This window comes from Myotis daubentonii, chromosome 15 (assembly GCF_963259705.1).
Source record: "Myotis daubentonii chromosome 15, mMyoDau2.1, whole genome shotgun sequence".
Taxonomy (NCBI): domain Eukaryota; kingdom Metazoa; phylum Chordata; class Mammalia; order Chiroptera; family Vespertilionidae; genus Myotis; species Myotis daubentonii.
The window spans coordinates 2,061,846-2,085,552 of NC_081854.1; the positions used below are offsets into that span (position 1 = coordinate 2,061,846).

At 54.8% G+C, this 23,707-nt stretch overlaps 2 protein-coding genes across 7 annotated transcripts in view; both read left to right on the forward strand.

The window, feature by feature from the left end:
- Positions 1-23,707, forward strand: part of LOC132216033 (saoe class I histocompatibility antigen, A alpha chain-like) — a 133,172-nt gene that overhangs the window by 98,365 nt on the left and 11,100 nt on the right. The window contains exon 7 of one of the 2 annotated variants that reach the window (XM_059665050.1): positions 17,153-17,233. The exons of the other annotated variant lie outside the window; for it this stretch is intronic. The gene's annotated coding sequence lies outside the window, so the exon portion shown is untranslated. Of the gene's footprint in view, positions 1-17,152; positions 17,234-23,707 lie in introns of those variants that run through there. 2 annotated transcript variants of the gene reach the window in all.
- LOC132216031 (patr class I histocompatibility antigen, B-2 alpha chain-like) overlaps positions 14,277-23,707 on the forward strand; it is a 53,960-nt gene continuing 44,529 nt past the window's right edge. For 2 of the 5 annotated variants that reach the window (XM_059665026.1, XM_059665027.1), the window contains exons 1-6: positions 14,294-14,422; positions 14,509-14,823; positions 15,032-15,307; positions 15,864-16,139; positions 16,258-16,362; positions 17,155-17,194. In XM_059665026.1, coding sequence (XP_059521009.1) covers positions 14,350-14,422; positions 14,509-14,823; positions 15,032-15,307; positions 15,864-16,139; positions 16,258-16,361 — 1,044 coding nt within the window. In that variant the 5' untranslated portion in view covers positions 14,294-14,349 and the 3' untranslated portion in view covers position 16,362; positions 17,155-17,194. Of the gene's footprint in view, positions 14,423-14,508; positions 14,824-15,031; positions 15,308-15,863; positions 16,140-16,257; positions 16,363-16,793; positions 17,123-17,154; positions 17,195-23,707 lie in introns of those variants that run through there. The other 3 variants (XM_059665028.1, XR_009448692.1, XM_059665025.1) reach the window with 3 other exon arrangements.

Genomic DNA, 23,707 nt, shown 5'->3' on the forward strand with positions numbered 1-23,707 from the left:
CTATTGACGATCTAACCTAGTGGATGGCAGTTGCTGTGATATTTAGAGTGATGCTGCTCAGTGCTCCTCCGCGGGAGGCCAATGTGGCCCAGGGAGCCCGCAGGAGCTTCTAGAAGAGCTACAGGTACAACTGACAGGGAGCACCGAGAGGCTCAGGGGCCTAGCACACTGCTCTGATGCGTTCCATCAGTCATTCCTTGGCCGCCTAAGGATGGTGACCCTCTGAGAAATGGGTGCTTCTGCGCCTTTGACGGTGTGCAAACATCGAGCCCTAACACCCTGATGGTCTCACCCAATGGTCGGCAAACTACTGCTCAAGAGCCACATGTGGCTCTTTGGCCCCTTGAGTGTGGCTCTTCCACAAAATACCTTGTGCGGGCGCGCATGTACAGTACAATTGAAAATTTGTGGTCCATCCATCACCCTCTCCTGGTGTCTCGTGGGTTTGCGCTGCGGAGTCAGTTTGACCCTCCATGTGGGTCCCAGGGGGTGAGTGCCTGAGACTGGGTAAGCGCGCCCCTCCCACAGTTACCATGGTGATGGGTTAGAGCGCTTAAACACATCCTATTCTGTGGGTTTATAAATACAATAGGAGAAACAGCCTTCAATGTGTATATATTCAGGACACGTGTGACTATCTTCTTTAAATAAATGCCTAAAAAAGACATTTCTATGTCATAATGTAAGCACATTTATTATTTCTTTAAATATATTTTTATTGATTTCAGACAAGGGAGGGGGAGAGATAGAAACATCAATGATGAGAATCATTGAACAGCTGTCTCCTCCCCGCCCCCTACTGGGGATGACGGTGGCCCCCAGGGCATGTGCCCTGAGGGGAAATCATACTTTGACCTCCTGGATCATAGGTCGATGCTCAACCAACTGAGCACACCAGCCCCGGGGAATGTGAGCACATTGAATTGCTGAGACTTTTTGCAAAAGCTTCCTTAGAAATTGTGTTCATTCAACTCCTTCCGTCTTTACCACAGTGTGTTTCCCCCTCCTTCTGGCCGATACTCCATTCATTTCCTTTCTTCTTTCCCAAACCAATGGATTTTAATTTTATTTCTATTTTTCTTATTCCACATTCTCATTATTGTTTGCATGTGTTTATTACAAATATAGTTGTTTCTTATTCTCATTTCTTCTTTTCCACATTGTTGCCTCATGTGTGTTACTTGTGGATTGGGTGGTGGATGCTGTTAGATATTGGACTTCAGAGAGAAGGAGACGCAGCCCCCACGGGAACTGGTCTGACACACGAGGCCTCAGTGCTGTCGGGAGCTGGCCCGGAGCTCACGGCTGGGCCGGGTTCCTCTCCTGCTGGACACAAGTCACCTCTCAGAGCATCACCCTCAGACCCAGCCGCCCTGGGGCCCTGACAAGGGAGACAGAGCAACACCCACTCCCTGTGTCTAAACACAGACACACACAGGCCCCCGCGCAGCTCACAGAGGACCCCACAGCTCCCTGCCCTGGCTCCTGGCAGCGAGGCTGCTTCTCCCCAGCGGCCCCTCCACCCTCACTGCAGGCGGCCTTGTCCCTCAATGGTCACTGAGCTGCCCACCCATAGAGCTGCCCCTCGTGACACCAACCATCTAGATGAAGTCAGTGTGACTTCTCTTATAGACCGTGTCAGATTTCTGTCTGGGATGTGAGCACACACTCAGCTGGGGTGTAGAAACCACCGTAGGTGTCTGTGGGACTGGTGTCTTCAGGCACAAACTGCTCCCTGTCTCAAAGGGTACATGCTCGTCCCTCCACCTCCCTCCCAGACTGAAGGCACTAAATTTTCAGGGGTGAGCTCTTTTCTAGAACATCCCTGGGGCAATGTTTTAAGCTCAGTTTGGGGATGCAGGGAGTCCACCTCAGAGAGAGTGATTCTGGGAAGAAAAGAGGAGAGAAGGGCCGGGGCCATAGGGAGACCTCCTCTGGTTTATTCAAAACCACCTTTCTCAAAGTGTGGTCTGTGGAACCCTGAAGTATCCGAGAGCCTTTCCCGGGATGTGGGGGTTCAGCACTGATGCAGGAGATGAAGGACATCCTCGCCTTTTCACTCCGCTGACATGGGCGCTGAGGCCAAGCTCAGCACGAATGGGCTGACACCCGACCTCCATAGTCCTTGCTCTTCCCCAGCACTGACCTGCAGAGAGAAGACAGACAGACAGACAGAGCACAAAACCAGTTTCACTTTAAAATGACAGGGTTTAGCCCAGCTGTCATGGCTCAGTCATTGAGGGTCAACCTATGAACCAGATGGTCAGGGCATATGCCTGGGTTGCAGGCTTGATCCCCAGTAGGGGTTGTGCAGGAGGCAGCTAATTAATGATTCTCTCTCATCACTGATGTTTCCCTCTCTCTCTCCGTCTCCTTATATATCTCTGAAATCAATAAAAACAAACAAAAAATAAGGAAAAAAATAACATGGTTGAAGGATTTTAAATTATTATCTTTTTAAACCCTCATCTTTCAATCGATATTTTAAAAATATATTGGATTCTGGTAAAGTTTGTGGTGAGGGTAAATGCAATACTCACATTGCACCACAACCACATAAAAATTACAGCTGTACTCCGGAAAAACCAGCATTCAGAACTGCCTGGAATCAAGCTGAACAGAATCCTACAACAGCCACAGACTCAGAGCCACAGAGAGCAGACTGCTGGCTGCTGGAGGGCAGTGGGGAGGGACCAGGTAAAGCAGGTGAAGGAGGAGGAAATACAACATCGTCCTTACAGTGTGGTCAAGGGGAGGAAAAGTACAGCACACGGAACACAGTCAATCATGTTGTAACAACTACATGTGAGGTCACATGGTACTAGATGCATGGGGCGATCACTGTATAAGTTATATGAATGTCTAACCACAGACTTGTACACCTCAACTAATACAATATTGTACCTCAACTGTAATTGAAAAATAAAAGGTATTTTTTTAAAAAAAGAAGATATAGGAGTGGCCAGTGTGGTTCATTTAGTGGTTGAGCATCAATTCATACACCAAAAGGTCACCAGTTTGATTCCAGGTCAGGGCATATGCCAGGGTTGCAGGCTTGATTCCCAGCAGGGTTTGTGCTGGAGGCAGCTGATCAATGTTGATGTTTCTCTCTCACTGATGTTTCTGCTGCTCCCTCTTCTCTCTCTAAAAAATCAATTGGAACAATTGAAATATATATATAAATTTGTTATACCAATGGATTAATTTATTAACTGTCCTTAATAAAAATGGAGAGCAAAAAAGTAAAACATGTCATATGATGACCCCGGAAGTTCACAGGAAACACTTCTGTTACCTTCCAAAGTGTTGTTACTGGGGAAACCCCTGTTGGGCCCGGGCCTGTCACTGTGTCCAATCACAAAGGCAGGGTTGGATTATATAAGCCTTTGGATCATTATAAGGCGTTCATTGAGGAGGCCGGCCAACCAAGAAGACAGGGCGCTTACAAGCATGAAGTCCTGCCTTCCAGCAGGTGCAGGGGGCAGGACTATAAGGGGGAAGGGGCTAAGGTGAGGCTGGGAATGGAATTAGGCGATGAGATGATGTTGCTGAAAGGATGTTAATGGGATTTTGTTTTGGGTCCTGGTGGGTCGGTCTGACCATGCTTATTGGTTCTGCTTGCTGGATTCACAGCTGAGTCACCTCCTCACTTGCTTCGCACAGGCCTCAGAAATGAAACTTAAGAAAAATTTAACACACATAAGTATATGTGTTCTAAGATTTAAAATAATATGATTATTTTTCAGATTAATTCAGGTGCTCTATCTATCAAATTTGAAGTCCCCCTTTCTTCCCCCCTTTGATTAAGTAGATTAGTTGATACTAGTATCTACTATACTAAATTTTATTTTTTTAATTAAAAGACTGGAAAAGAATCAAACAAATTCTGTATTAGTTTACTTTAGATTCATTTATCTAATTAGATGTATTATTCAATATACCTATAATTTCTTTTTAATATTTCTTTACACAAACCCTTCTATGACTTTCACAAACCTTATACCTTTAACTCGCTTTCTTCATTTGTATCTCTATACCTATGCCTTCTATTTCTAACACTATAGAACTTCTTTTCCATTCCCTTCTTAAATATTCCTACTCCAATATCCTTTCTTCCTGTCATATCTCTTTCTTTATACCCCTTCCTCAACTCCAATTCTTTTTTAACATGCACAGACCCTCTGCAACTTCTGCAACTTACACGAATCCTCTGTAACTTGCCTAGTCCCTTTCAGTTTGTCGATCTACTTTCTTTTTCTTTCAAAATGCATCTTTATGCCATCTATTACCAAAACTATAATTCTTTCCAATTAGTTAATGGACTAATTCTATATATTATCAATAGGTGTCCCAACTCCTACTCAGCAAAATGTAAAGGTCAGTTCTATACAGATTCCTTCACTGCCAGCTTCAGAGCAGGTGGCCTATCCATTTCTCCTCCACTTGGCCCATCATCCTTGCTCTGCTTCTGTCTCTCTAACTGCCCACCATATTCCCCCTCAAGGATCTTGGCTCTGAATTCTTTCAGGGAAAGGGGTCTCAGGTCTCTTCTGAAACTACTTCCTGCTGAGGAGGGTCGAAGGTTTCTCTCAGAGCCAAGAGATCCTTTCTCTCTGTCAAAGGGATGATGATGCCTGGGCACAGAAGGAGGTGCCTAGAGGTGGTATTTCCTAGGTCCGAGTAGGGTTAGTAACCTGGTGGAGACAAACTGTGTTATAAAGTTTAGTATTATCAGGCAAATGTTAGAACAGCAAGAATTATGACAAATAGTCTGGTGGAAGGGAAAAACATTTCAATTCTTATACTTTCCTGTTGAAATCACCCACATTTTCATTAAAGAGATATTAAGACCAATTTATTTATTGTATTAAGTGTAGAGTGTAGTTTCAATTTGGCCTAATCGTTTGCATGAACACAACAAGAATAACAATTGATTACATAGGCTATTTTTAAAAAAAAAAATGCTTTCCTGGAATCTCATGAGAAAGTTTACTCCCAGGTCAAAGAAGCCAAGCTACACAGTTGCCATCAGGCTTTGCCTGCAATACCTACAGAATCAGGGTGCATTCCTCAAGTTGAGGTCCCCGTGGGTGTCTTGTGGTTCCTTTCATGCCATCTCTCAGGAAAGCAACCTTCGTTCCTTACCTGGAAAGACCATAATGAACCACATGACTAAGCAAGGTACCAGGCTATTTATCCAAGGGGCTTATAGACTTCAAAGTCAATCTTTACTCCTTAGAGCTTTCTGGTGACATCCAGAGTCCTGGCGTATCTCTCTCAGACATGACATTCCAGTAAAGTTTTGGTAAATAAAACCACAATTGAAAATTGGCTTATGTCCTGTTATGAAGATATCAGATTCTTATTGGACTTATGCAAAACAAACACATTGCCATGAGAACAATAATATTCACTCATTAAGAGTTTCCAAATTCTGAAACCGGTTTGGCTCAGTGGATAGAGCGTCGGCCTGCGGACTGAAAGGTCCCAGGTTCGATTCCGGTCAAGGGCATGTACCTGGGTTGCGAGCACATCTCCCAGTGGGGGATGTGCAGGAGGCAGCTGATCGATGTTTCTCGCTCATCGATGTTTCTGACTCTCTATCTCTCTCCCTTCCTCTCTGTGAAAAATCAATAAAATATATTAAAAAAAAAAAAAGAGTTTCCAAATTCTGGAGAGATCATGTACAGAGAAAAGTATAAATGCACCAATATTGCTTATGAAAGTAAAATTTACATAAATGCCTTAAGAAAAGTAACAAGGTCCCTTATGTCTGGAAAACAAGAAGGTTAAAAATCAGTAATATTTTTTTAATGCCAAAAAGTACAATTATTTTTAGTTCATTCAGTCCTATAATTAAATCCTTTTCTCCTGATTTTTCTTGCCAGTATTTATAAAAGAAGTCAAAGTCCTTTCTGTGGATCTGTCAGAAGATGTCCTACAGTGCCCAGGACTTACAGTCAGAATGCGGCCCATGGGCTGCCAGGTGGGGTTGCCTGTGCATTTCCCGTGCATTTCTGCCAGAAGCCACCGCATACCAGCACTGTCATGAGTGTGCACCAAGGAGCGCGGAAGGCTAATGCTACACACAGATTGTTTGTGTTGAGGTCAAGGTGGCTTGAAGCAATTTCCTGACCTGATAGCCTCCAAGTAAATGTTTACTGAACCTTACTGATCTTTACTGACCTTAGAGACTGTCTGCTGTATGACTGCTGTGCTTTACTGAGGGCAAGATGTGTATCTAAAACTGAATAAAAAGTGGACTAGGCCAGATGTTGGTGTGCCTCTTCAAAACAGAGACTCCACCTGGCCCCACCCCTTAATAATTCACATTTTTGTCTAGCATTTTCATGTGTGTGTTGGCCTCTCCTGCAGATCCTGAACCTCTATGCAGGTTGAGGCACATTTCAAGTTGTTCAACACCCACACACAGAACAGAAACCGAAGGTACCTTAAATATCGTACTCCTGGCTCACAGTGCTCCTGTGTTAGAGAACAGGCACCCACAGAACACTGATTCAACCGACAGCCAAGGTGACTAGGAAAGTCTGTAAGCACTTAAGGAAAGTCCCAAGTTATATAACTTGGCAGCTGCTAGGGAGTTTCCACAGGTGCCTACAAGAAGTTTACCACAGGGGAAAAAAAGTTACCCAAGTCCAGGCAACCACCCCGAGTCCTTTGGCTCTCCCTGAAGGGTCTTACCTTTGGGCTCAGAGGAAGGTGTCCTTTCTAGAGTAGCCAAAATATGTTACCAGGAAACCCCTGAGTGGGCTCGGGCTGCCTGTTGCTATGTCCAATAATGAAGGCAGGGTTGAATCATATTAGGCATTTATTGAGAAGGCCTGCCAACCAAGAAGGCGGGGGGCTTACAAGCATCAAATCCTGTCTTTAGTCAAGGTGCAGGGGGCAGGACTACAAAGGGAAGGGGCTGGGGTGAGGCTGGGAATGGAATGCAGCTATGTTCAGGCCTGGGGGAAAGCAGATGTCAGCTATTGTCAGGCAATGAGATGTTTTGAGTCCTGGTGGGTGGGTCTGACCATGCTTATCAGTTCTGCTTGCTGCATTCACAGTTGAGTCACCTTCTCAGTAACTTCCCACAGGCTTTGGAAATGAATGTGAGCTTCTCTCTTCAGGAAAAATCACTTTGGAATTGACAACTGACAGTCCTGTTGTGGAAAGGCGAGGGCTACGTCCTCCATCTTGCCCCGCATCCTCCATTTTTGGGCAGAGCCATGTGCTCAGCAAGGAGCTCCTTTCTGGAAGAAGCCCAAGCCTCTGCTAGCCACACCTAGGATTTCTTTAAACTAACCAATTATAATCAAGGGAAGTGCGCGCCATAGATATGACCACATCCTGTGCAACAAGACACCGACTTGCGCCTGGCCAATCGGCAGAACATTATTTCTGATAACATGTCAGGTTATTAATATGATAAATGAATTAATAATTTTTCAAACTGTTTGATTCCTTATATGGTAAATCTTGATAGCTATAATCCACATAAACAAAATTACTTTTTGGTTCCTCACTAATTTATAACATAGTATAGAAATTCTGACGCCAAAATGAGAGTGATGAACAGCACAGCGCCTGGGCCAGGCATCTGGGACAGTGTGACCGGCGCCCCTCTCAGGAGGAGGGTCAGGAGCAAGTCCCAGGGCCCAGGCCTGCGCTGAGGTCTCCACAGGGGACAGAGTCCCAGGCCGGAAACACAGTGTGGGGACTCCCTATCTTCCCGGGATTTCCCTTCTCCTCTCCCAACCTGTGTCAGGGCCTCATTCTTGAACACTCAGGACAGGGCCCCACTTCTCACTTCCACTGGGTGCCTGGTTTCTAGAGCAGCCAATCAGCATCATGGCGGGTCACTGTTACAACCTCTCCTGGACTCGCCCCGACTCAGATGGTCCCACGACGCCCAGGATGCGGGTCCTGACGCCCCCCCACCCTCCTCCTGCTGCTCTCGGGGGTGCTGGTCCTGACCCCCAGCTGGGCCGGTGAGTGCGGGGTCGGAGGGGGCGGCTGTGTGGGGAGGTGCGAGGGGACCCAGCGGGGGCGCAGGACCAGGAAGGTGCGTGTCCAACCCTGGCCCTGCCCTCCGTCCGCCCCCCAGGCCCCCACTTCCTCAGGTATTTCAGTACCGGAAGTCACCGTTGACTAAGTGGACCACATAGAGTTCGTGCGGTTCGACAGCAACGCGGCGAATCCGAGGCTGGAGCCGTGGGTCCCGTGGATGCAGCAGCCGTGGGTGGAGCGGGTGGATTCAAATTATTGGGGCTGGCAGACGGGGATCGTCAAGTACTGGGCACAGACTCACGCAGAGAACCTGAACAACCGCGCGACTACTACAACCAGAGCGGGACGGTGAGCCGCGTGGCCAGGGTCGCTCCGAGTGTCCGGGTCCGAGCGTCGTCCCGAGGCAGCGGGACCTGCCCGGCCCCCACCCGGGAGGAGACCACCGGGACTTTGACCGATTTCACCTTCAGATTAGTTTTAGTCTCCCCCGGGCAGGCGGAGGCTGGGCAGACCTCCCGGCTGGGCTATCTGGCAGGGTTGGCCTCAGGGAGGGGTTGAGTGGACCTGGCTGACTTTGGGACTGGGTCAGGGTCTCACACCTATCAGGAAATGACAGGATGCGACGTGGGGTCAGACTGGCGCCTCCTCCGCGGGTACAGTCAATACGCCTATTACAGCGCCGACTACCTAGCTCTGAACCAAGAGCTGACCTCCTGGACCGCGGCCCACATGGGCTCAGATGACCTGGCGCAAGTTGGTCTTTGCCCCTAATCCCGATCGATGGAAGGACAGCCTGGAGATCTGGTGCGTGCAGGGCCTCCACCTTTACCTGGAAAATGGGAAGGAGATGCGTTGACAAGCAGGTAGCAGGGTGAGGCCTCCGGAGCAGGGCATCTGTAGGTTGGGGCTGGCTTCCCACGAAGAGGATGGAAATGGGATCCCTGTCGGAATGTGCTCTCCTGGTCGGACAGGAGTCCTGCAGCTTATTCAGTGACGCGCCCTCCAGCCCACCTTTCACTAACAGTCAACCCAGAGATCCAGCCCCTCCCGGAAATGACCATTATGCTCCCAGGGATCTTGGACTGCAAACGGTTTGGGCGCCTGACTCCAGGTCTTCCCAGTCATTCAGCCTCCAACTGAGTGAAGACATTAGTCTGTGTCCCCCCTAGAGACCTGGAGACTCCCACCCTAGGGTCCTGCCCTGGTTCTGGGTATTTACAAGAATTGGGAGCTTATCTCCCCGCTCCTATCCAGGCTAGTGTGTGGGCTGTGTGCTCCTTCAGCCACCCCAGGTGTGCCGTCCATTCTCAGGATGGTCACATGGGCGCTGCTAGAGTGTCCCATGGCAGATGCAAAGTTCCTGCATATTCTCCCCTCCCCTCAGACCCTCCAAAGGCACACATGACACATCACCAAGTCTCTGCCCATGAGGTCAACCTGAGGTGCTGGGCGCTGGGCTTCTACCCTGCAGACATCAGCCTGACCTGGCAGCGTGACGGGGAGGACCAGACCCAGGACATGGAGCTGGTGGAGACCAGGCCTGCGGGGGACGGCACCTTCCAGAAGTGGGCGGCCGTGGGGGTGCCTCCTGGAGAGGAGCAGAGATACAGGTGCCATGTGCAGCACGAGGGGCTGCCTGAGCCCCTGACCCAGAGATGGGGTGAGGAGGGGCCGTGGGCACAGAGACTCATCTCAGGGCAGCAGGAGCCTGGGGGACCTCAGTGGGGTCGGGGCTGAGGCCGGGGGTCAGGGCCCTCACCCTCCCTTCCCTTCTCCTCCCAGAGCCGCCTTCTTACACCTTCATCATCATCATCATCATCATGGGCATCACTGGGGGCCTGGTTCTGCTGGGAGCTGTGGCTGGAGCTATGATGTGGGGGAGGAGGCGCTCAGGTGGGCAGGAGTGGGGTCTGAGGTTGCACTCTAGGTAGTGACAGCACCCAGGGCTCTGATGTGTCTCTCTCGGCTTCTGAAGGTGAGACCCTGACATAGGGAGGGGTGGGCAGAGGGGAGGACTGGGTGGTGGGGAGTCTGTGGACACTGTGAGCATGAAGTAAAGGTTTGAGAATGTCACCAGTTATACTGACTGACCTGAGTCTGTTCATGATGATTGTCCTCCACAGTGGGAGGCAGCTGCCTTGTGGGGACTGAGTGATGGAAGATGTGTTCACGCTCCCACTTCCTGACTCAAGAACCTCTGATGGGGGGCTGGCCCCGCCCTCGCCCCATGCTTTCTGGCCCAGCAGAGGCGGGCTGGGCCCTCACTGTGGCTGTCTTTACTTCCTTGTATTCTGAGCTGCAAGCTGCTCCTTCCTCATTGAAATGAGGTTGTGGATGTGACTTTGTTCATTTCTTGCCAAGAAGGGTTGGTGGGTAAATTCAAGGGGGAAGATTGTAAATTTTGAGGGGAAATAAATATAAACACCAAGAACTTTCCAGAGCTCATGTGTTTGCTGTGCTGAGCTGTCCCAGGTGTGGACAGGAGATGTTTTGAAGACCAAGTGTGGTCAGGGCCTGTGCCCAGGTGGTGCTCAGTGCATCGTGGGCTTTGACATGGTCACTCCTCGGCAGGGTCACCTCTCTGCTCCTCTGACCTTGTCCCTCAGTGGAACCTTGTCCCATCAGGACCTGTGGTCACTGGAGCTCAGACATCACTGAGGCATTGAAATGTGTCCTAATGCATCGCATCTCCAGGACCATGAACAGCGACGGCTTCCTGGGGTTGGTCTGCCTGGGGTCAGGCCTGGATGGGACTCCAGCACCCATCTTCTGGGTGTTTGTTGTTTCTTTGCTTTTGTAGATATTATGCCTGTTACTGTTTTAATGTGTGAGTTACGGTGTACTTATCTGGTTGTCCCCGTCTGAAAGCAACAGGGTACATGTTACCCGTCATTGTCCCGCAGGCCCAGGGGTCCCTGCACACAGGACTCTGTGGTGTGGAGAGATGCATTTTCAGGCTCCTCCTGCTCTTGCCTCCTTCTAGGGCCTGAACGTTCCAACCCTCTGGTCAGCTTGGTCTTTCTGGGGACCTGCCCCCACCCTGACACTCTGCAGGAACCTCAGCCAAGAGCCATCTCATCAGCGACCCAAAGACAATTGTCACCCAGGAGATGCCCAGGGTTTTAGGAGCTCAGTGCCCAGATCCAGTGGCAAAGACCAGACATTTTCTCTTACCCCACAGGTCTCTGCCCACAGACCCATTAATAGTAAGAGTGCCCCAATAGTTGCGGGTGCTGGCACCTTACCAGAGTCCCATTCACTGATAAACAAGAGTCCAGTCCACCTCCTATTGAGGATGGTTACATGGCCCATACATTTATGAAAATTTTTCAACAAATTTAGTCAGAGGAGAAATTCAAGTTCAGCCACAATGTGATATTGCTGCCCACCTCCCAGGATAGTAAAAATGAAATAGACAAAATCAATTGTTAGCAGGAATTTGGACTCATTGTATCTCCCATAAATACCTCATGGGAGAGTAAGTTGTTTCAAATACTTTGAAAATGGTTTGGCAGTCCTCACTACCCAAGCACTCGCTCACCCAACGCCCCAGCATTTCCACTCCTGGTTATATCCCCAATAGACACTCACACAAATGTGTGTGAAAACATATGAAGAACTTATTCATAGCTGCACAGTTTGTAAAATCTTCATACAAGACAAATGCACATGAGCAGTAAAGGAGGAGTGTGGCGTGTTCATAGACTCGAACGCTTTTAGCCCTGAGAGTGAATACGCTACAACCACAAGAGCCAGGGGAAGGAGAATGGGACACAATGTGGAGACAGAGCCAGGTTACAGGGAGGAGGCCATTGTAACATTCCCTTCTCCCAAAAGCTGACAGAACTCACCTGTGGTGTGGCAATCTAGTCAGGGGTGAGTCGGGATGGGGGCAGTGTGTGACCAAATAGAATTGAAGAGGGTCCACTGAGAACTGGAATGTTCTGTGAGTGTTGTTGTTCCCACCTTCACCCGGCGACAATCCACTATATCCATGGGATTTGTCCTCGTCTCTCTGGGCATGTGATCCTTCATCTATTCACCTATTTTTAAAATTCTATCTTTGTAATTTCACCCAATTTCCTATTTGATCTGGTTCTTTCTCAATGTTAGATTCTGAGGGTATCTCTCTGTCTGTCCTAATTATTACTTTCCCTGAAGCCTGTCTGTATGTCAAGAATAATTCTTTCCAGGGTAAAATCTCAAAACAAAGCAGAAGCAGAAGTGGAGGAAGAAGAGGAAGAGGAAGAGGAAGAAGAAGAAGAAGAAGAAGAAGAAGAAGAAGAAGAAGAAGAAGAAGAAGAAGAAGAAGAAGAAGAAAAAGAAATATAGCGGTTGTGTAGTGAGTCACCAAAGAGCAGGACTGTGTGGGTGACTAAGGAAGCACATCATAGTCTCCTGTGGGTCGTGTGGACATTAGGGACTCCCAGGATTCTGAGCAGGTTAGCACAGCTCACCTGGGACGGTCTCCATGCTTAACATCTCTGGGGCCCCGTAGGAAGGACTGTGGCATTTCCCTCAGGGGAGAGACCAGCTTCCTGCCCCAGTGGAGATGCTCATCTGTGCCGATCCGGGTGTCAGCCTGACCTTGGGACCAGGGGAGCCCTGAGGACGGTGCCCACTTGGGAATGGTGTGTGATTGTGCAATGAATAGAGGAGGAGGAACGTGACACAGCCTTGGCTTTCAGTTCAGCCCAGACAACAGCTTTGACTTGGAATGTAGACCCGTCCACAGGGAACAGACACCTTTTCCTGCCCGTCATTCAGCTGCCTGTGAGGACCTGGAGGACAGCCCTCAGGAAGGAAGGTCTAGAATCTAGATTAACTCTGTGTGAGGGCTCACATGTCCCAGCTGTGTGAGCACAGTGAGCATGAAGGGCACATGGTGCTCACAGCACCCCTGTAATAATGTCCACTTTCTTCTCCTCCAGGAGGAAGCAGAGGCGCAGAGTGGGAAGCAACATCCCCAGGCGGCACTAAGCTCACTCCTCAGTGACCTTGGCACCCGGTCGGAGCTGTGTGGTCCAGAGGCCTGAGTTCCCACCCCCTGCCCTGGGCTCCTCCTCACGGTCCTGTCACCATCCTGTGTCACAGATGAGGGAATGGCGTCCTGAGAACTCAATGCGGTGAGTGCCAGTGACCTGAGCCCATGAGGGGGGAGGTGGGAGGAGGAACAGATCTGGAGATGCAGGAGCTGAGGGTGATGGAGACTCACTGTCCCCTTCCCGTGCCGCCTGCACTGCAATTTCATAAGCTGCACCCACTGCTCCTGAAGGGAAAGGACATTTGGTGACTCTGGGATTTTTAAAAACTGGAGTCTCTCTGCTTGTACTTGGTAATGGCATCAGGGTTCTATAGGGGCTTGAAGACCCTGCCTCCAATGGACATTACTCACTAAACCCGCCCATGGCCCCCTGGGGCTGTGTCTGAGGGACCCTTGTTAGCTATAATAATAAAAGCATAATATGCTAATTAGACCGGACAGTCAAACGACCTTCTGGACGTCATTCCAGATGACCTCCCAGATGAAGCTGCAGCAGGGGGTGGGGGGCTGAGGCAGAGGCAGTTAAGGGGGCGATCAGGAAGGCAGGCAGAGTAGTTAGGGACAATGAGGCAGGCAGAGTGGTTAGGGGTGATGAGGCAGGCAGGTAAGTGGTTAGGGGTGATGAGGCAGGCAGGTAAGTGGTTAGGGGTGATAGGGCAGGCAGGCAGAGTGGTTAGGGGCAATCAGGCAGGCAGACAGGCAAGTGGTTAGGAGCCAGCAGTCCCAGATTGGAGAGGGATGTCCCAATGCCAATTTAGCCCTGAGCAGGATCCTGCTCTGGCCTAAATTGACAGTCAGGCATCCCCTGAGGCATCCCTGTTCACGAGAGGGAGCAGGTGGGCTGATGGACCACCCTTTCGTGCACAGATTTTGGGCACCGGGCCTCTAGTTTACTCATAAAAGCTCCCACAGCTTTGATGGGACGCCTGGCATATTCTGGGTGAAGTGGAGCTCTGAGCACCAGCCTGATGCTCCTTCAGGGAGACAGTGGGCAGAGAGCCCCCCTGCAGGAGGAGGGGCGGGTCCCGGGCCCAGGCCCAGGCCTGGCTCTCAGGTCTCAGACCCAGGGAGGGGTCTGGAGCAGAGCAGCTCAGTGTTGGGGACTCCCCTTCTCCCTGGGGTTTCCCTTCTACATTTCAAATTCCCTGTTGACTCCTCCTTCCCGGATACTCATAAGGATGCCTCACTGCTCACTCCCATTGGGTGTCTGGTTTCAAGAGAAGCCAATACGCCTTCCAGATATAACCTCTCAGCGGACCCGCCCGGACTCAGATGGTCCCAGGACACCAAGGATGCGGGTCCTGAGGCCCCCCACCCTCCTCCTGCTGCTCTCGGGGGCGCTGGTCCTGACCCCCAGCTGGGCCGGTGAGTGCGGGGTCGGAGGGGGCGGCGGTGCGGGGAGGAGCGAGGGGACCCGGCGGGGGCGCGGGGCCGGGAAGGCGCGTGTCCAGCCCCGGCCCTGCCCTCCGTCCGCCCCCCAGGCCCCCACTCCCTGAGGTATTTCGACACCATCGTGTCCCGGCCCGGCCGCGGGGAGCCCCGATACCTCGAAGTCGGCTACGTGGACGACACGCAGTTCGTGCGGTTCGACAGCGACACTGCAAATCCGAAAGCGGAGCCGCGGGCGCCGTGGATGCAGCAGCCGTGGGTGGAGCAGGAGATGCCCGGGTATTGGGAGGAGGAGACACAGATCAACAAGGCAGCCGCCCAGGCTTTCGGAGTGAGACTGAAGATCCTGCGCGGCTACTACAACCAGAGCGAGGACGGTGAGCCGGCGCCGGGCCCGTTACGACCCCCCTCCCCACGGACGGTCCGGGGTGGCCCCGAGTGTCAGGGTCCGAGCGTCACCCCGAGGCGGCGGGACCCACCCGGGAGGAGCCCGCGGGGACTTAGACCCGATTTCACTTTCAGTTTTAGATTCAGTCCCCGCGGGGCGGGCGGGGCGGGGCTGACCGCGGGGCGGGGCGGGGTCAGGGTCTCACACTCTCCAGAAGATGTATGGCTGCGACGTGAGACCAGATGGGCGCTTCCTCCGCGGGTACGAGCAGTGGGCCTACGATGGCAGCGACTACATCGCCCTGAACGAGGACCTGACCTGCTGGATCGCGACTGACATGGCGGCTCAGATCACCAAGCGCAAGTGGGAGGCGGCAGGTTGGGCAGAGCTTGAGAAGAGCTACCTGGAGGGGGAGTGTGTGGAGTCTCTGCTCATGTACCTGGAAAAAGGGAAGGAGACCCTACAGCGCGCAGGTACCAGGGGCCCTGGGGCCGCCCCCTCTCCCCGGGGTTGGGGCTCCTACAAGGAGACAGGACAGGGGGTCAGTGTCAGACACCCCTCCTTGGGGTCAGGGAAGGAGCTCCCTGGATGTCAGCTCAGGTACCAGAGGGACCCTCCTCCTCTCAGGGACAGTTAGGTGTGCAGGCTCTCCTGCGGTGCAGGGAGACACCCCTGAAATAGCCCATCAGCAGTTCCCATGGGCCCTGCAGGCCTTCTGCGCTGTCCACAGCCACTGTGTCTGAGGCCTGACCACAGCTTTTCTGAGTCACGTGGCCTCCACCCAGGTCAGGACCACAAATCCCTTTTCTTTGCCAGAGACCTGCTTCCTGGCCTGGGCTGTGTCTCTCTGATTCTAGAACTTTCTAAAGACTAGGAGGTCCTTCCAGGTGCCTCTGTGCAGGCTGGTCTGTGGGCTGTGTGCTCCCTCCCCCACCCCAGGTGGCTGTCCACTCTCAGGATGGTCACATGGGCGCTGCTGGAGTATCCATGGCGGATGCAAAGTTCCTGCATTTTCTCCCCTCCCCTCAGACCCTCCAAAGGCACACGTGACCCACCACCCGGTCTCTGCGCGTGAGGTCACCCTGAGGTGCTGGGCGCTGGGCTTCTACCCTGCAGACATCAGCCTGACCTGGCAGCGTGACGGGGAGGACCAGATCCAGGACATGGAGATGGTGGAGACCAGGCCTGCGGGGGACGGCACCTTCCAGAAGTGGGCAGCCGTGGGGGTGCCCCCTGGAGAGGAGCAGAGATACACGTGCCATGTGCAGCACGAGGGGCTGCCTGAGCCCCTGACCCTGAGATGGGGTGAGGAGGGGCTGTGGGCACAGAGCCTCTTCTCAGGGCAGCAGGGGCCTGGGGGACCTCCGTTCCGGGCTGAGGTCTGGGGTCAGGGCTCTCACCCTCCCTTCCCTTCTCCTCCCAGAGCCGCCTTCTAACACCTTCATCATCATCATCATGGGCATTGCTGGGGGCCTGGTTCTGCTGGGAGCTGTGGCTGGAGCTGTGATGTGGGGGAGGAGGCGCTAAGGTGGGCAGGGGTGGGGTCTGAGTGTCTGTCCCACTGGGGGTTCAAGTCCAGGTAGACGTGTGTCCCGCCTCATTCACGGGAAGCACCAAGCCCACGCGTGTGATGGCCAGTGTGGGGCTCTCTGTGCTCACATACTCTGTAGTGAGGCCCGTGGGAAAATGAGGGACCCCTTATAACCTGATGATGCTGGTGGTGGGGGACCCTGTCCCTAGGAGTCCCACATCAGAGGGCAGGTCCCTGCTGAGCACAGACCTCCAGGAGGGAGGTGGGTCCAGTCCCCACACATGCACTTCCCTCAGGTTTCCTGGTCCTGCCCTGGGTCTATACACAGGGTTCTGGAAACTTCTGTGGCATCCAGGAGTAGGCCTTCCTTGAGGGCCTCATGGGTCTGCCTCCTCCCTGGTCTCTCACAGGATGTTTTCTTTCCTTAGTTGGAAAAGGAGGCAGCTACGCTTAGGCTGCCTGTGAGTATGGAGGGGAGACCTCTGAGGCCCTGTGACAGTGCAGATGAGAGCCATGGGGGGAACCCACTCCCCATATTTTCTCCTTGAACCTTCTGTCCTGGGTCTGAACCCGTCTTGTTGTGTCCACCCCAGGCAATGACACCTCCCAGGGTTCTGATGTGTCTCTCTGGGCCTATACAGGGGAAACCCTACCAAGGGGAGGGGTGGGCAGAGGGGAGGACTGGGTGGTGGGGAGTCTGTGGGACACTGTGAGCATGAAGTGGGCTTTGAGAATGTCACCAGTTACAGCCACTGACCTGAATCTGTTCATGATGCTTGTCCTCCACAGCGTGAGGCAGCTGCCTTGTGGGGACTGAGTGATGGAAGATGTTCACGCTCCCACTTCCTGACTCAAGAATCTCCGATTGGGGGGCTGCCCCGCCCTGCTCCCCACACTTTCCTGCCAACAGAGGTGGGCTGGGCCCTCCCCATACCTGCCTTTACTCCCCCGGGCCTCTGAGGTGCCACCTCCTGCTCCCTATTGAAATGAGACACTGATGTGACTTTGTTCATTGCTTACCATGGAGCGTTGATGGGTTAATTAAAGGAGAAGATTCTAAAGTTTGAGAGGAAATGGATGGAAGCACTGAGAACTTTCCAGAAGCCATGTGTTTGCAGTGCTGAGCCTGTCCCAGGTGGGACAGGAGGGGCTGTGAGGACTGGGTGTGGTCGGGGCCTGTGCATGGTCAGTGCTCAGTGCATCGTGGGCTTTGACGACACTCCTCATCCGGGTCACCTCTCTGCTCCTCTGTCCATGTCTCTCAGTGGAACCCTGTCCCACCAGGACCTGTGGTCACAGGGATTCAGGCCTCCCCCAGGCCTTGTCACATGTCCTAATGCAGCGCATATCCAGGACCCTGGACAGCGAGGCCTTCATGGCCAAGTCAGCCTGGGCTCCAGCCAGGGTCCCGCCCTCTGCCCTCATCTGCTGGGTGTTTTTATTTCTCTTTTTTTGGTGGATAGTCTGCCTGTTCCTGCTTTTGTGTGAGAGCTTTGGTCTCACTGTCTGGGTGTCCCCATCTTATAGCCTCTGGAGGCATTTTGCCGTCATTGTCCCACAGGCCCAGGGCTCCCTGCACACAGGACCCTGCGGTGTGGGAGATGGGTGTTCAGGCTCCTCCTGCTCCTGCCTCCTTCTAGGGCCCAGTTCTCCCCTGTCAGCCCCTCCCTGCTGCTCCTGAGGGGCCCTGGAACTCCTGGGTTCTTGAAATCATAGCTGAGATGATAAATATGTAGACATCATCAATCATGATCCTTATTCGGTAATCATTTCATCAATACCATTTATCATATAAAATCCACAACAATCAATGTGAAATGAATGCTGCCCTGAGAGATGTTAAAGTCAGTTCCTAATCTAAGGAGGTTAATAAAGTTACATGGAATTTATTCAGGAAATACGTTTTCCCTTTGAGCAGTGCAGCTGTTGAAAGAAGTCTCTCTTTTTAAAGGAATATTGAAGGTCTTATGTAAATTTTATCTCAGGGTGGATATGAGCAATACCCGCCTTCCATGGGCACATGTCTGATGTTGGACTTGGGTCACATCACTCCTCAGTGAGTGGAGAGGTTATTTCCTAGAGGAAGATAAACACATTGGAGAATGAAGGGTTGTTTTACCCATTGTCTGGATGTTTAGTCCATTCCTATTTCTGTGAGATTCTGGCGTGTTACAGAGAAAATCAAGGTAGGAGCTTGGTTTTCAGTGAGTTGCTTCTCACACCTGCATGTTTTTACATGGCTGACCCTCTAATTTGGTGGATGGAATGGATAATCCCTGTGAGACAGTGTGGAAGGTGCCAGGGATAGAGGTGCCACTTGGGTTTCCAGTTCATCACTGAAATGTAGACACGGGGTTCTGCTCCCACTCGGGGTGTAACATGAGCTTTGCCAACTTGGGGTCCATCTCCGTTTCCATGGTCACTGTCCCCCTGGCCCCAGCCGGTGTCTCCATGGTGAGTGTCCCGCATAGTCACCCCCTGGCCTGCGGCACGTTCTCCCCTGCAAGGCGTCCCAGTGCGATCCCCTGAGACCAGAGCCCCCCACAGCACCTTGATGCCGGCGGCCCCGTTACCACTGTCACCTGCTCCCCTCCATTTCTCTCTCTGTGTCCCCGCCTCAGGGGACGCTCCTTAGCTGCTTCCTGCCTCCTGCGTCTGTGTCCCTTGCTGCTGATTTTAAGGGTCTTGGAGTGTTGTGGTAAAGCGGAATGAGAAGTTAACTAGAAGAGGACGTTCTGCCAGGAAAAGGCGGGAGCCTGCAAGCGGGCCACGTCAGAACAAAGTCTTGCAAGCAAGACTTATTGTTCAGAGGCAGAACTTTCCTTGACGTGATAAATACTCCATGAGGGCATGGAAAGTTCAGGGGAGGGTTCACTGCTGCAGGTCGAAATAATCTTTGTATAATACAGGAAATTAATAGTGTAATGTATAACTTAGCTTTGATGATTTCATGAGCATGCTTGTTAGTCATGCTCCATTGTTGTTTGGTGGGCTCACCCCCAATAAAAGGCAGAAAGCATCAGAGGGTCTTTGCTACCTGGGCGAGTGGTAGCCCTCTGCTCTACTTCATCCTACACGCCAAGCTTGCCTCAGTGTCTCCGTTCACAAAGAACATCAATACCATGTGTCAGACCCCACAGACACCACGTGTCAGACCCCGCGGGCACCACGTGTCAGACCACACAGACACCACGTGTCGGACCCACAGGCACCACGTGTCAGACCCCGTGGGCACCACGTGTCAGACCCACAGGCACCACGTGTCAGACCCCGCGGGCACCACGTGTCAGACCCACAGGCACCACGTGTCAGACCCACAGGCCCCTCATGTCAGAACTGCAGAAGTGAGGCTCTGTCCCCTCCATCCTGTTCTGGTCCCTAGAGCTGGTCACAGGTCCCAGGGGAGGGGGGCCCACCTGTGGGAGGGGTGGGCGGACCCATCACAGAAGAACAAGCGGTGGGACAGTGCTGGTTCATCTTTGGAAAAACAAAACCCAAAACCTGCACAGTGAGTGGAGGTGAGAGAAGAAATGGAGAGCATTTTAATTAAAATATTTAAGTAATGACTGCAAAGGGGAGGGAGAGGCGCCCTGTCAGCAGGTGGGGAGGGGGGCACCCTGAGGGCACGTGCGGCCTGAGGAGGTGAGGGCTGACCCAGGCGGGTGTGTGAGGGCAGAGCCTCCCAGGGCCGCCCTGTGCCCACAGCCAGGCTCTGAGGGACAGGCCCTGAGCTGGGCGGGAAGGGAGGGGCGACTCTTTAGAGAGAGGGCAGGAGAGAGTGAGGGAGAGAGACGCCTCTCCCGCTGGCCTCCTGCCGCCTGATGGGGGTGGGGGGACCTGCTCCTGGGGGAGTCTGTCTGGGAGCCTGCGCACTGTTGGGGGAGGGGTGGCGCCCCACCATCTGACCCCCACCCGGGGCCTTGGCGGACAGGCTGATGGTCAGAGAGCCTGGGGGACGGTCCGCTGACACAGAGGCTGCTGCCCTGGCCGGGCGGCCCTCGGGCCACAGAGTTCTGGGCGCTGGTCCTGGGCAAGGGCCGCGCTGGACCGCAGACTCCTCTCCGCGGGAGGCACCAGTCCCTGCAACTCTCCCTCCTGGGGCCGCCCTCCCTCTCTCGCTCCTCCTCCCTGTGTGCTCTCTAAGGAAACGAGATAAATCACTGGATGAGGGTGTGTGCGTGTGTATATGTGTGTGTGTGTGTGTGTGTTTATATGTGTGTGTACGAGTGTGTGTGTGCATGTGTGTGTATGCGCGCGCGCGTGTGTGTGTGTGCGATCTCATGTGAGTGTCACTCAGATGCCTGTTGGGAGGTGATCACACCTTCAGCGCCAATAAAGACAGGACAGAGCAGGGCGGGCTGCGGCCACAGCGCTCGCTTCCTCGCCGCCCATCCTCCCCGCGGGGCGGACGCCAGCCCTGAGGACCGTCCGCTCAGACGCTGGGAGGGGGGGGCGGGGGGGTGCTGCCGCGTGAGCGCCTGCGCCCAGGGGCCAGGAAGGGGCAGCGGAACCGGGGTCCCCGCCGCCAACCAGGGAGCCCCTGGCGTCCCCTCAGCCCCGCCCCCAACTCCAACCTTGACCCCGACACCGACTCACGCTTGTCTCTGCCAGAGGCCGCCCCGGCGACCGGAGGGCTCGGCCTAGGGGCTGGAGCAGCGGCGCTGGCGTCGGGGCGCTCACTGGGATGCGTGGGGCACCGGCCCAAACTCAGCCGCCGGCGGGGCGGGCGCAGGCCCAGCTCTCCCTGCGGCTCCCCGGCAGCGTCCCCAGAAGGGCTCCCGCCGGAGGCCCGCGGCCGCCCCCGCTGCTCGCTGGGCGCCGGGTCTGGGGGCTGCGCGCTCCGGGGCCCCGACAGGCCGTGACCGAGGAGCCGAGGAAGGACTGCGGACCGCGTCCCGGACGCGGGTGGAGGGACGGGCCGGTCCCAGCAGGGACGGACGGGCGGCCGGGGACGCGGAAAGGAGGCTGCGCGGCTCCCAGCAGCTCTGTGGGTCTGAGTCCTGGGCGGGTCCTGCCCGCCGCCCACTCCGGGAAGGCTTCCTGGGTCGCCCTGCGCCCCGCGGGGGCTCCTCGCGTCCCGGGGCGCTGTGTCCCCAGAGGCGGCCGGTGCTTGGAGCGGCGTGCGCTGTGCTGTCTCCAGGGACGCACAGGGGACGGGCCTGCGCTGAGCGATGGCGAGTCCCAGAGACGCGGGCGGTGACTCAGAGCAGGAGCCGCTCCATGTGGAGGGGAAGGGGCTTCTCCCCCAACAGAGTCACCTCCTCCCCAAGTCGCCACGCGCCTGGGGGCCGCCCTCCTCTCGGTCTCACAGCGGGAACCTGTTGGAGCGGACGCAACTGCAGAAACTCCTGCCTCCCTCCCTCGCTCCCTCCCCCTCTGCCCTGTCCCCGTGGCAACCCGCCCGGGCCCCTCAGCAAGGCCACCAGCTCTGGCTCCCGGGGAAGCCCCCTCTTTCTGAGCGAGAGGGAGGGGCTCCCTCAGGCTGAGCACAGTTTTCAGTGAGAAAAGGAGCCGCACTGATCAACTGTCCTGATCACAGAGGGAGAGGCCATGGCCGCGCACACAGCCCAGAACGCGCAGGATCCTGCGAAATGGGTGCCTGTGGGGTCAGCGCCCTGAGGCTCACACTCAGAGAGAATGCACTTCAATTATGGGGACCACACACACATTATAGAGAAAACAAACCACACCCCCACTTTAAAGCCCTGAGGCTGGGCCTGGGAGGCGTGGTCTTTGGGGTGAACATGCCCTTTGCTGCCCCTGTTGGCGCCCGAAGGTGTGGCTGCAGGAGCCGCGTCCCTCCCGCGGGGGGCGCTCTGCACAGGGAACTCGCCACAGGCCCGCGACTCTGGTGAAGCTTTAAAGGCCCAGGAGCTCCGGGCGGACGCTTCCCACTGAGCTCCCCGGGCTCCTCACACTAAGGTGCCCGCAGGCGGGAGCTGCAGGAGGCAGATGGGGGAGGGGGGCAGAGGCCCCACCTCCACGGGTGTCAGAGCAACGGGGCCCCAGCTCCCCCTCCTCCGCCCGCAGACTCCCTGGGGGAGAAGTAAGCAGGTGTGGGGACCGGAACCCCAAAGGGAAGTGGAGTTTCCGGCGCTGCCGGCAACCGGAGCTGGGGACCCGGAGCAGCGTTCACCCCGCGGAGGCGCCTGCACCTCCCTCCTGGGAGGGGCCCCGCGGGTCGGGGCCCAGGAGGAGCCGCCCCACCACCAGGCCCGGCTCCTGGGCCGCTGGTCCCGCTCTGGGGCCTGAAGGGGGACAGCGACACCCCCGCTGCTGCGCTCAGGGCTCAGCAGGTCTGAGGTCCGCCCTCTCCTGGGACCGTCCTCAGGGCGAGGCCTTTGGGGGAGAAGCCGGGCTGGGCCCCGGGCACCACGAATGGGAACCCGGGCCGCGGGCGCCCCCAACTCGGCGTCTCACACAAAGGGGGGCACAGGGTGACCCTCCAGGAGCCCCTCCCCCTCGGGGCTGTGGGCACGTGGGGAGGAGCCGCCTCAGCCCTTCCTGCCTCTCCACCCACAGGCCCTGCTCAGCGCCCAGAAGATGGGTCCTGGGAGCTGACAGGGCCCCTGGGGGTGTCCGCGTCCGGGCTGCGGGGGGCGCTGCAGACTCTCCCTCCTGCGGGGACCTGGGCCCCTGGACGGACTGAGATGTGGTTTGATGGTGAAGGGACCTGCCCCTGGCTGTCCTCCTGCGCTCTGGGCCCAGCAGCCTCCTGTCACAGAACATTCTGGAACGTGGCAGCCGCTCCCCTGCCTGGAGGGCAGAGCCATGGCTGCCCCTGATGGACAGGGAGCGAGTGAGAGGGGAGCCAGCGGGGCTCTGAGCAAACCCCTGGGTCCCACCTCAGCGCCAGCGCCTCCTGCTCCTCTCTGAGCTCATCCTCCCCGTCCCCCAGACAGCGCCCCTTCCTGGTGCCTGGTGGGTTTGCGCTTCGGAGTCAGTTTGACCCTCCATGTGGGTCCCAGGGGGTGAGTGCCTGAGACTGGGTAAGCGCTCCCCTCCCACAGTTACCATGGTGACAGGTGTAGAGCATTTACACACATCCCATTCTGCGCTTTTAGAACCACAAGGAGAAAAGCCGCCTTCAGGGGCTGCGGGGGCAGCTGGTACTCCAAAGGCCGCCGCCAGCTTTGCACGCTGTCTGCACCCTGGGACGGGGCACTGAAGCGGAACCTCTGGGGGAGCCAGCTGAGCTCCTGGGGTCCGTCTGGGCGAGGAGGAGGAGGAGGAAGAGGAGGAGGAGGAGGAGGAGGAGGAGGAGGAGGAGGAGGAGGAGGAAGATGAGGAGGAGGAGGAGGAGGAGGAGGAAGATGAGGAGGAGGAGGAGGAGGAAGATGAG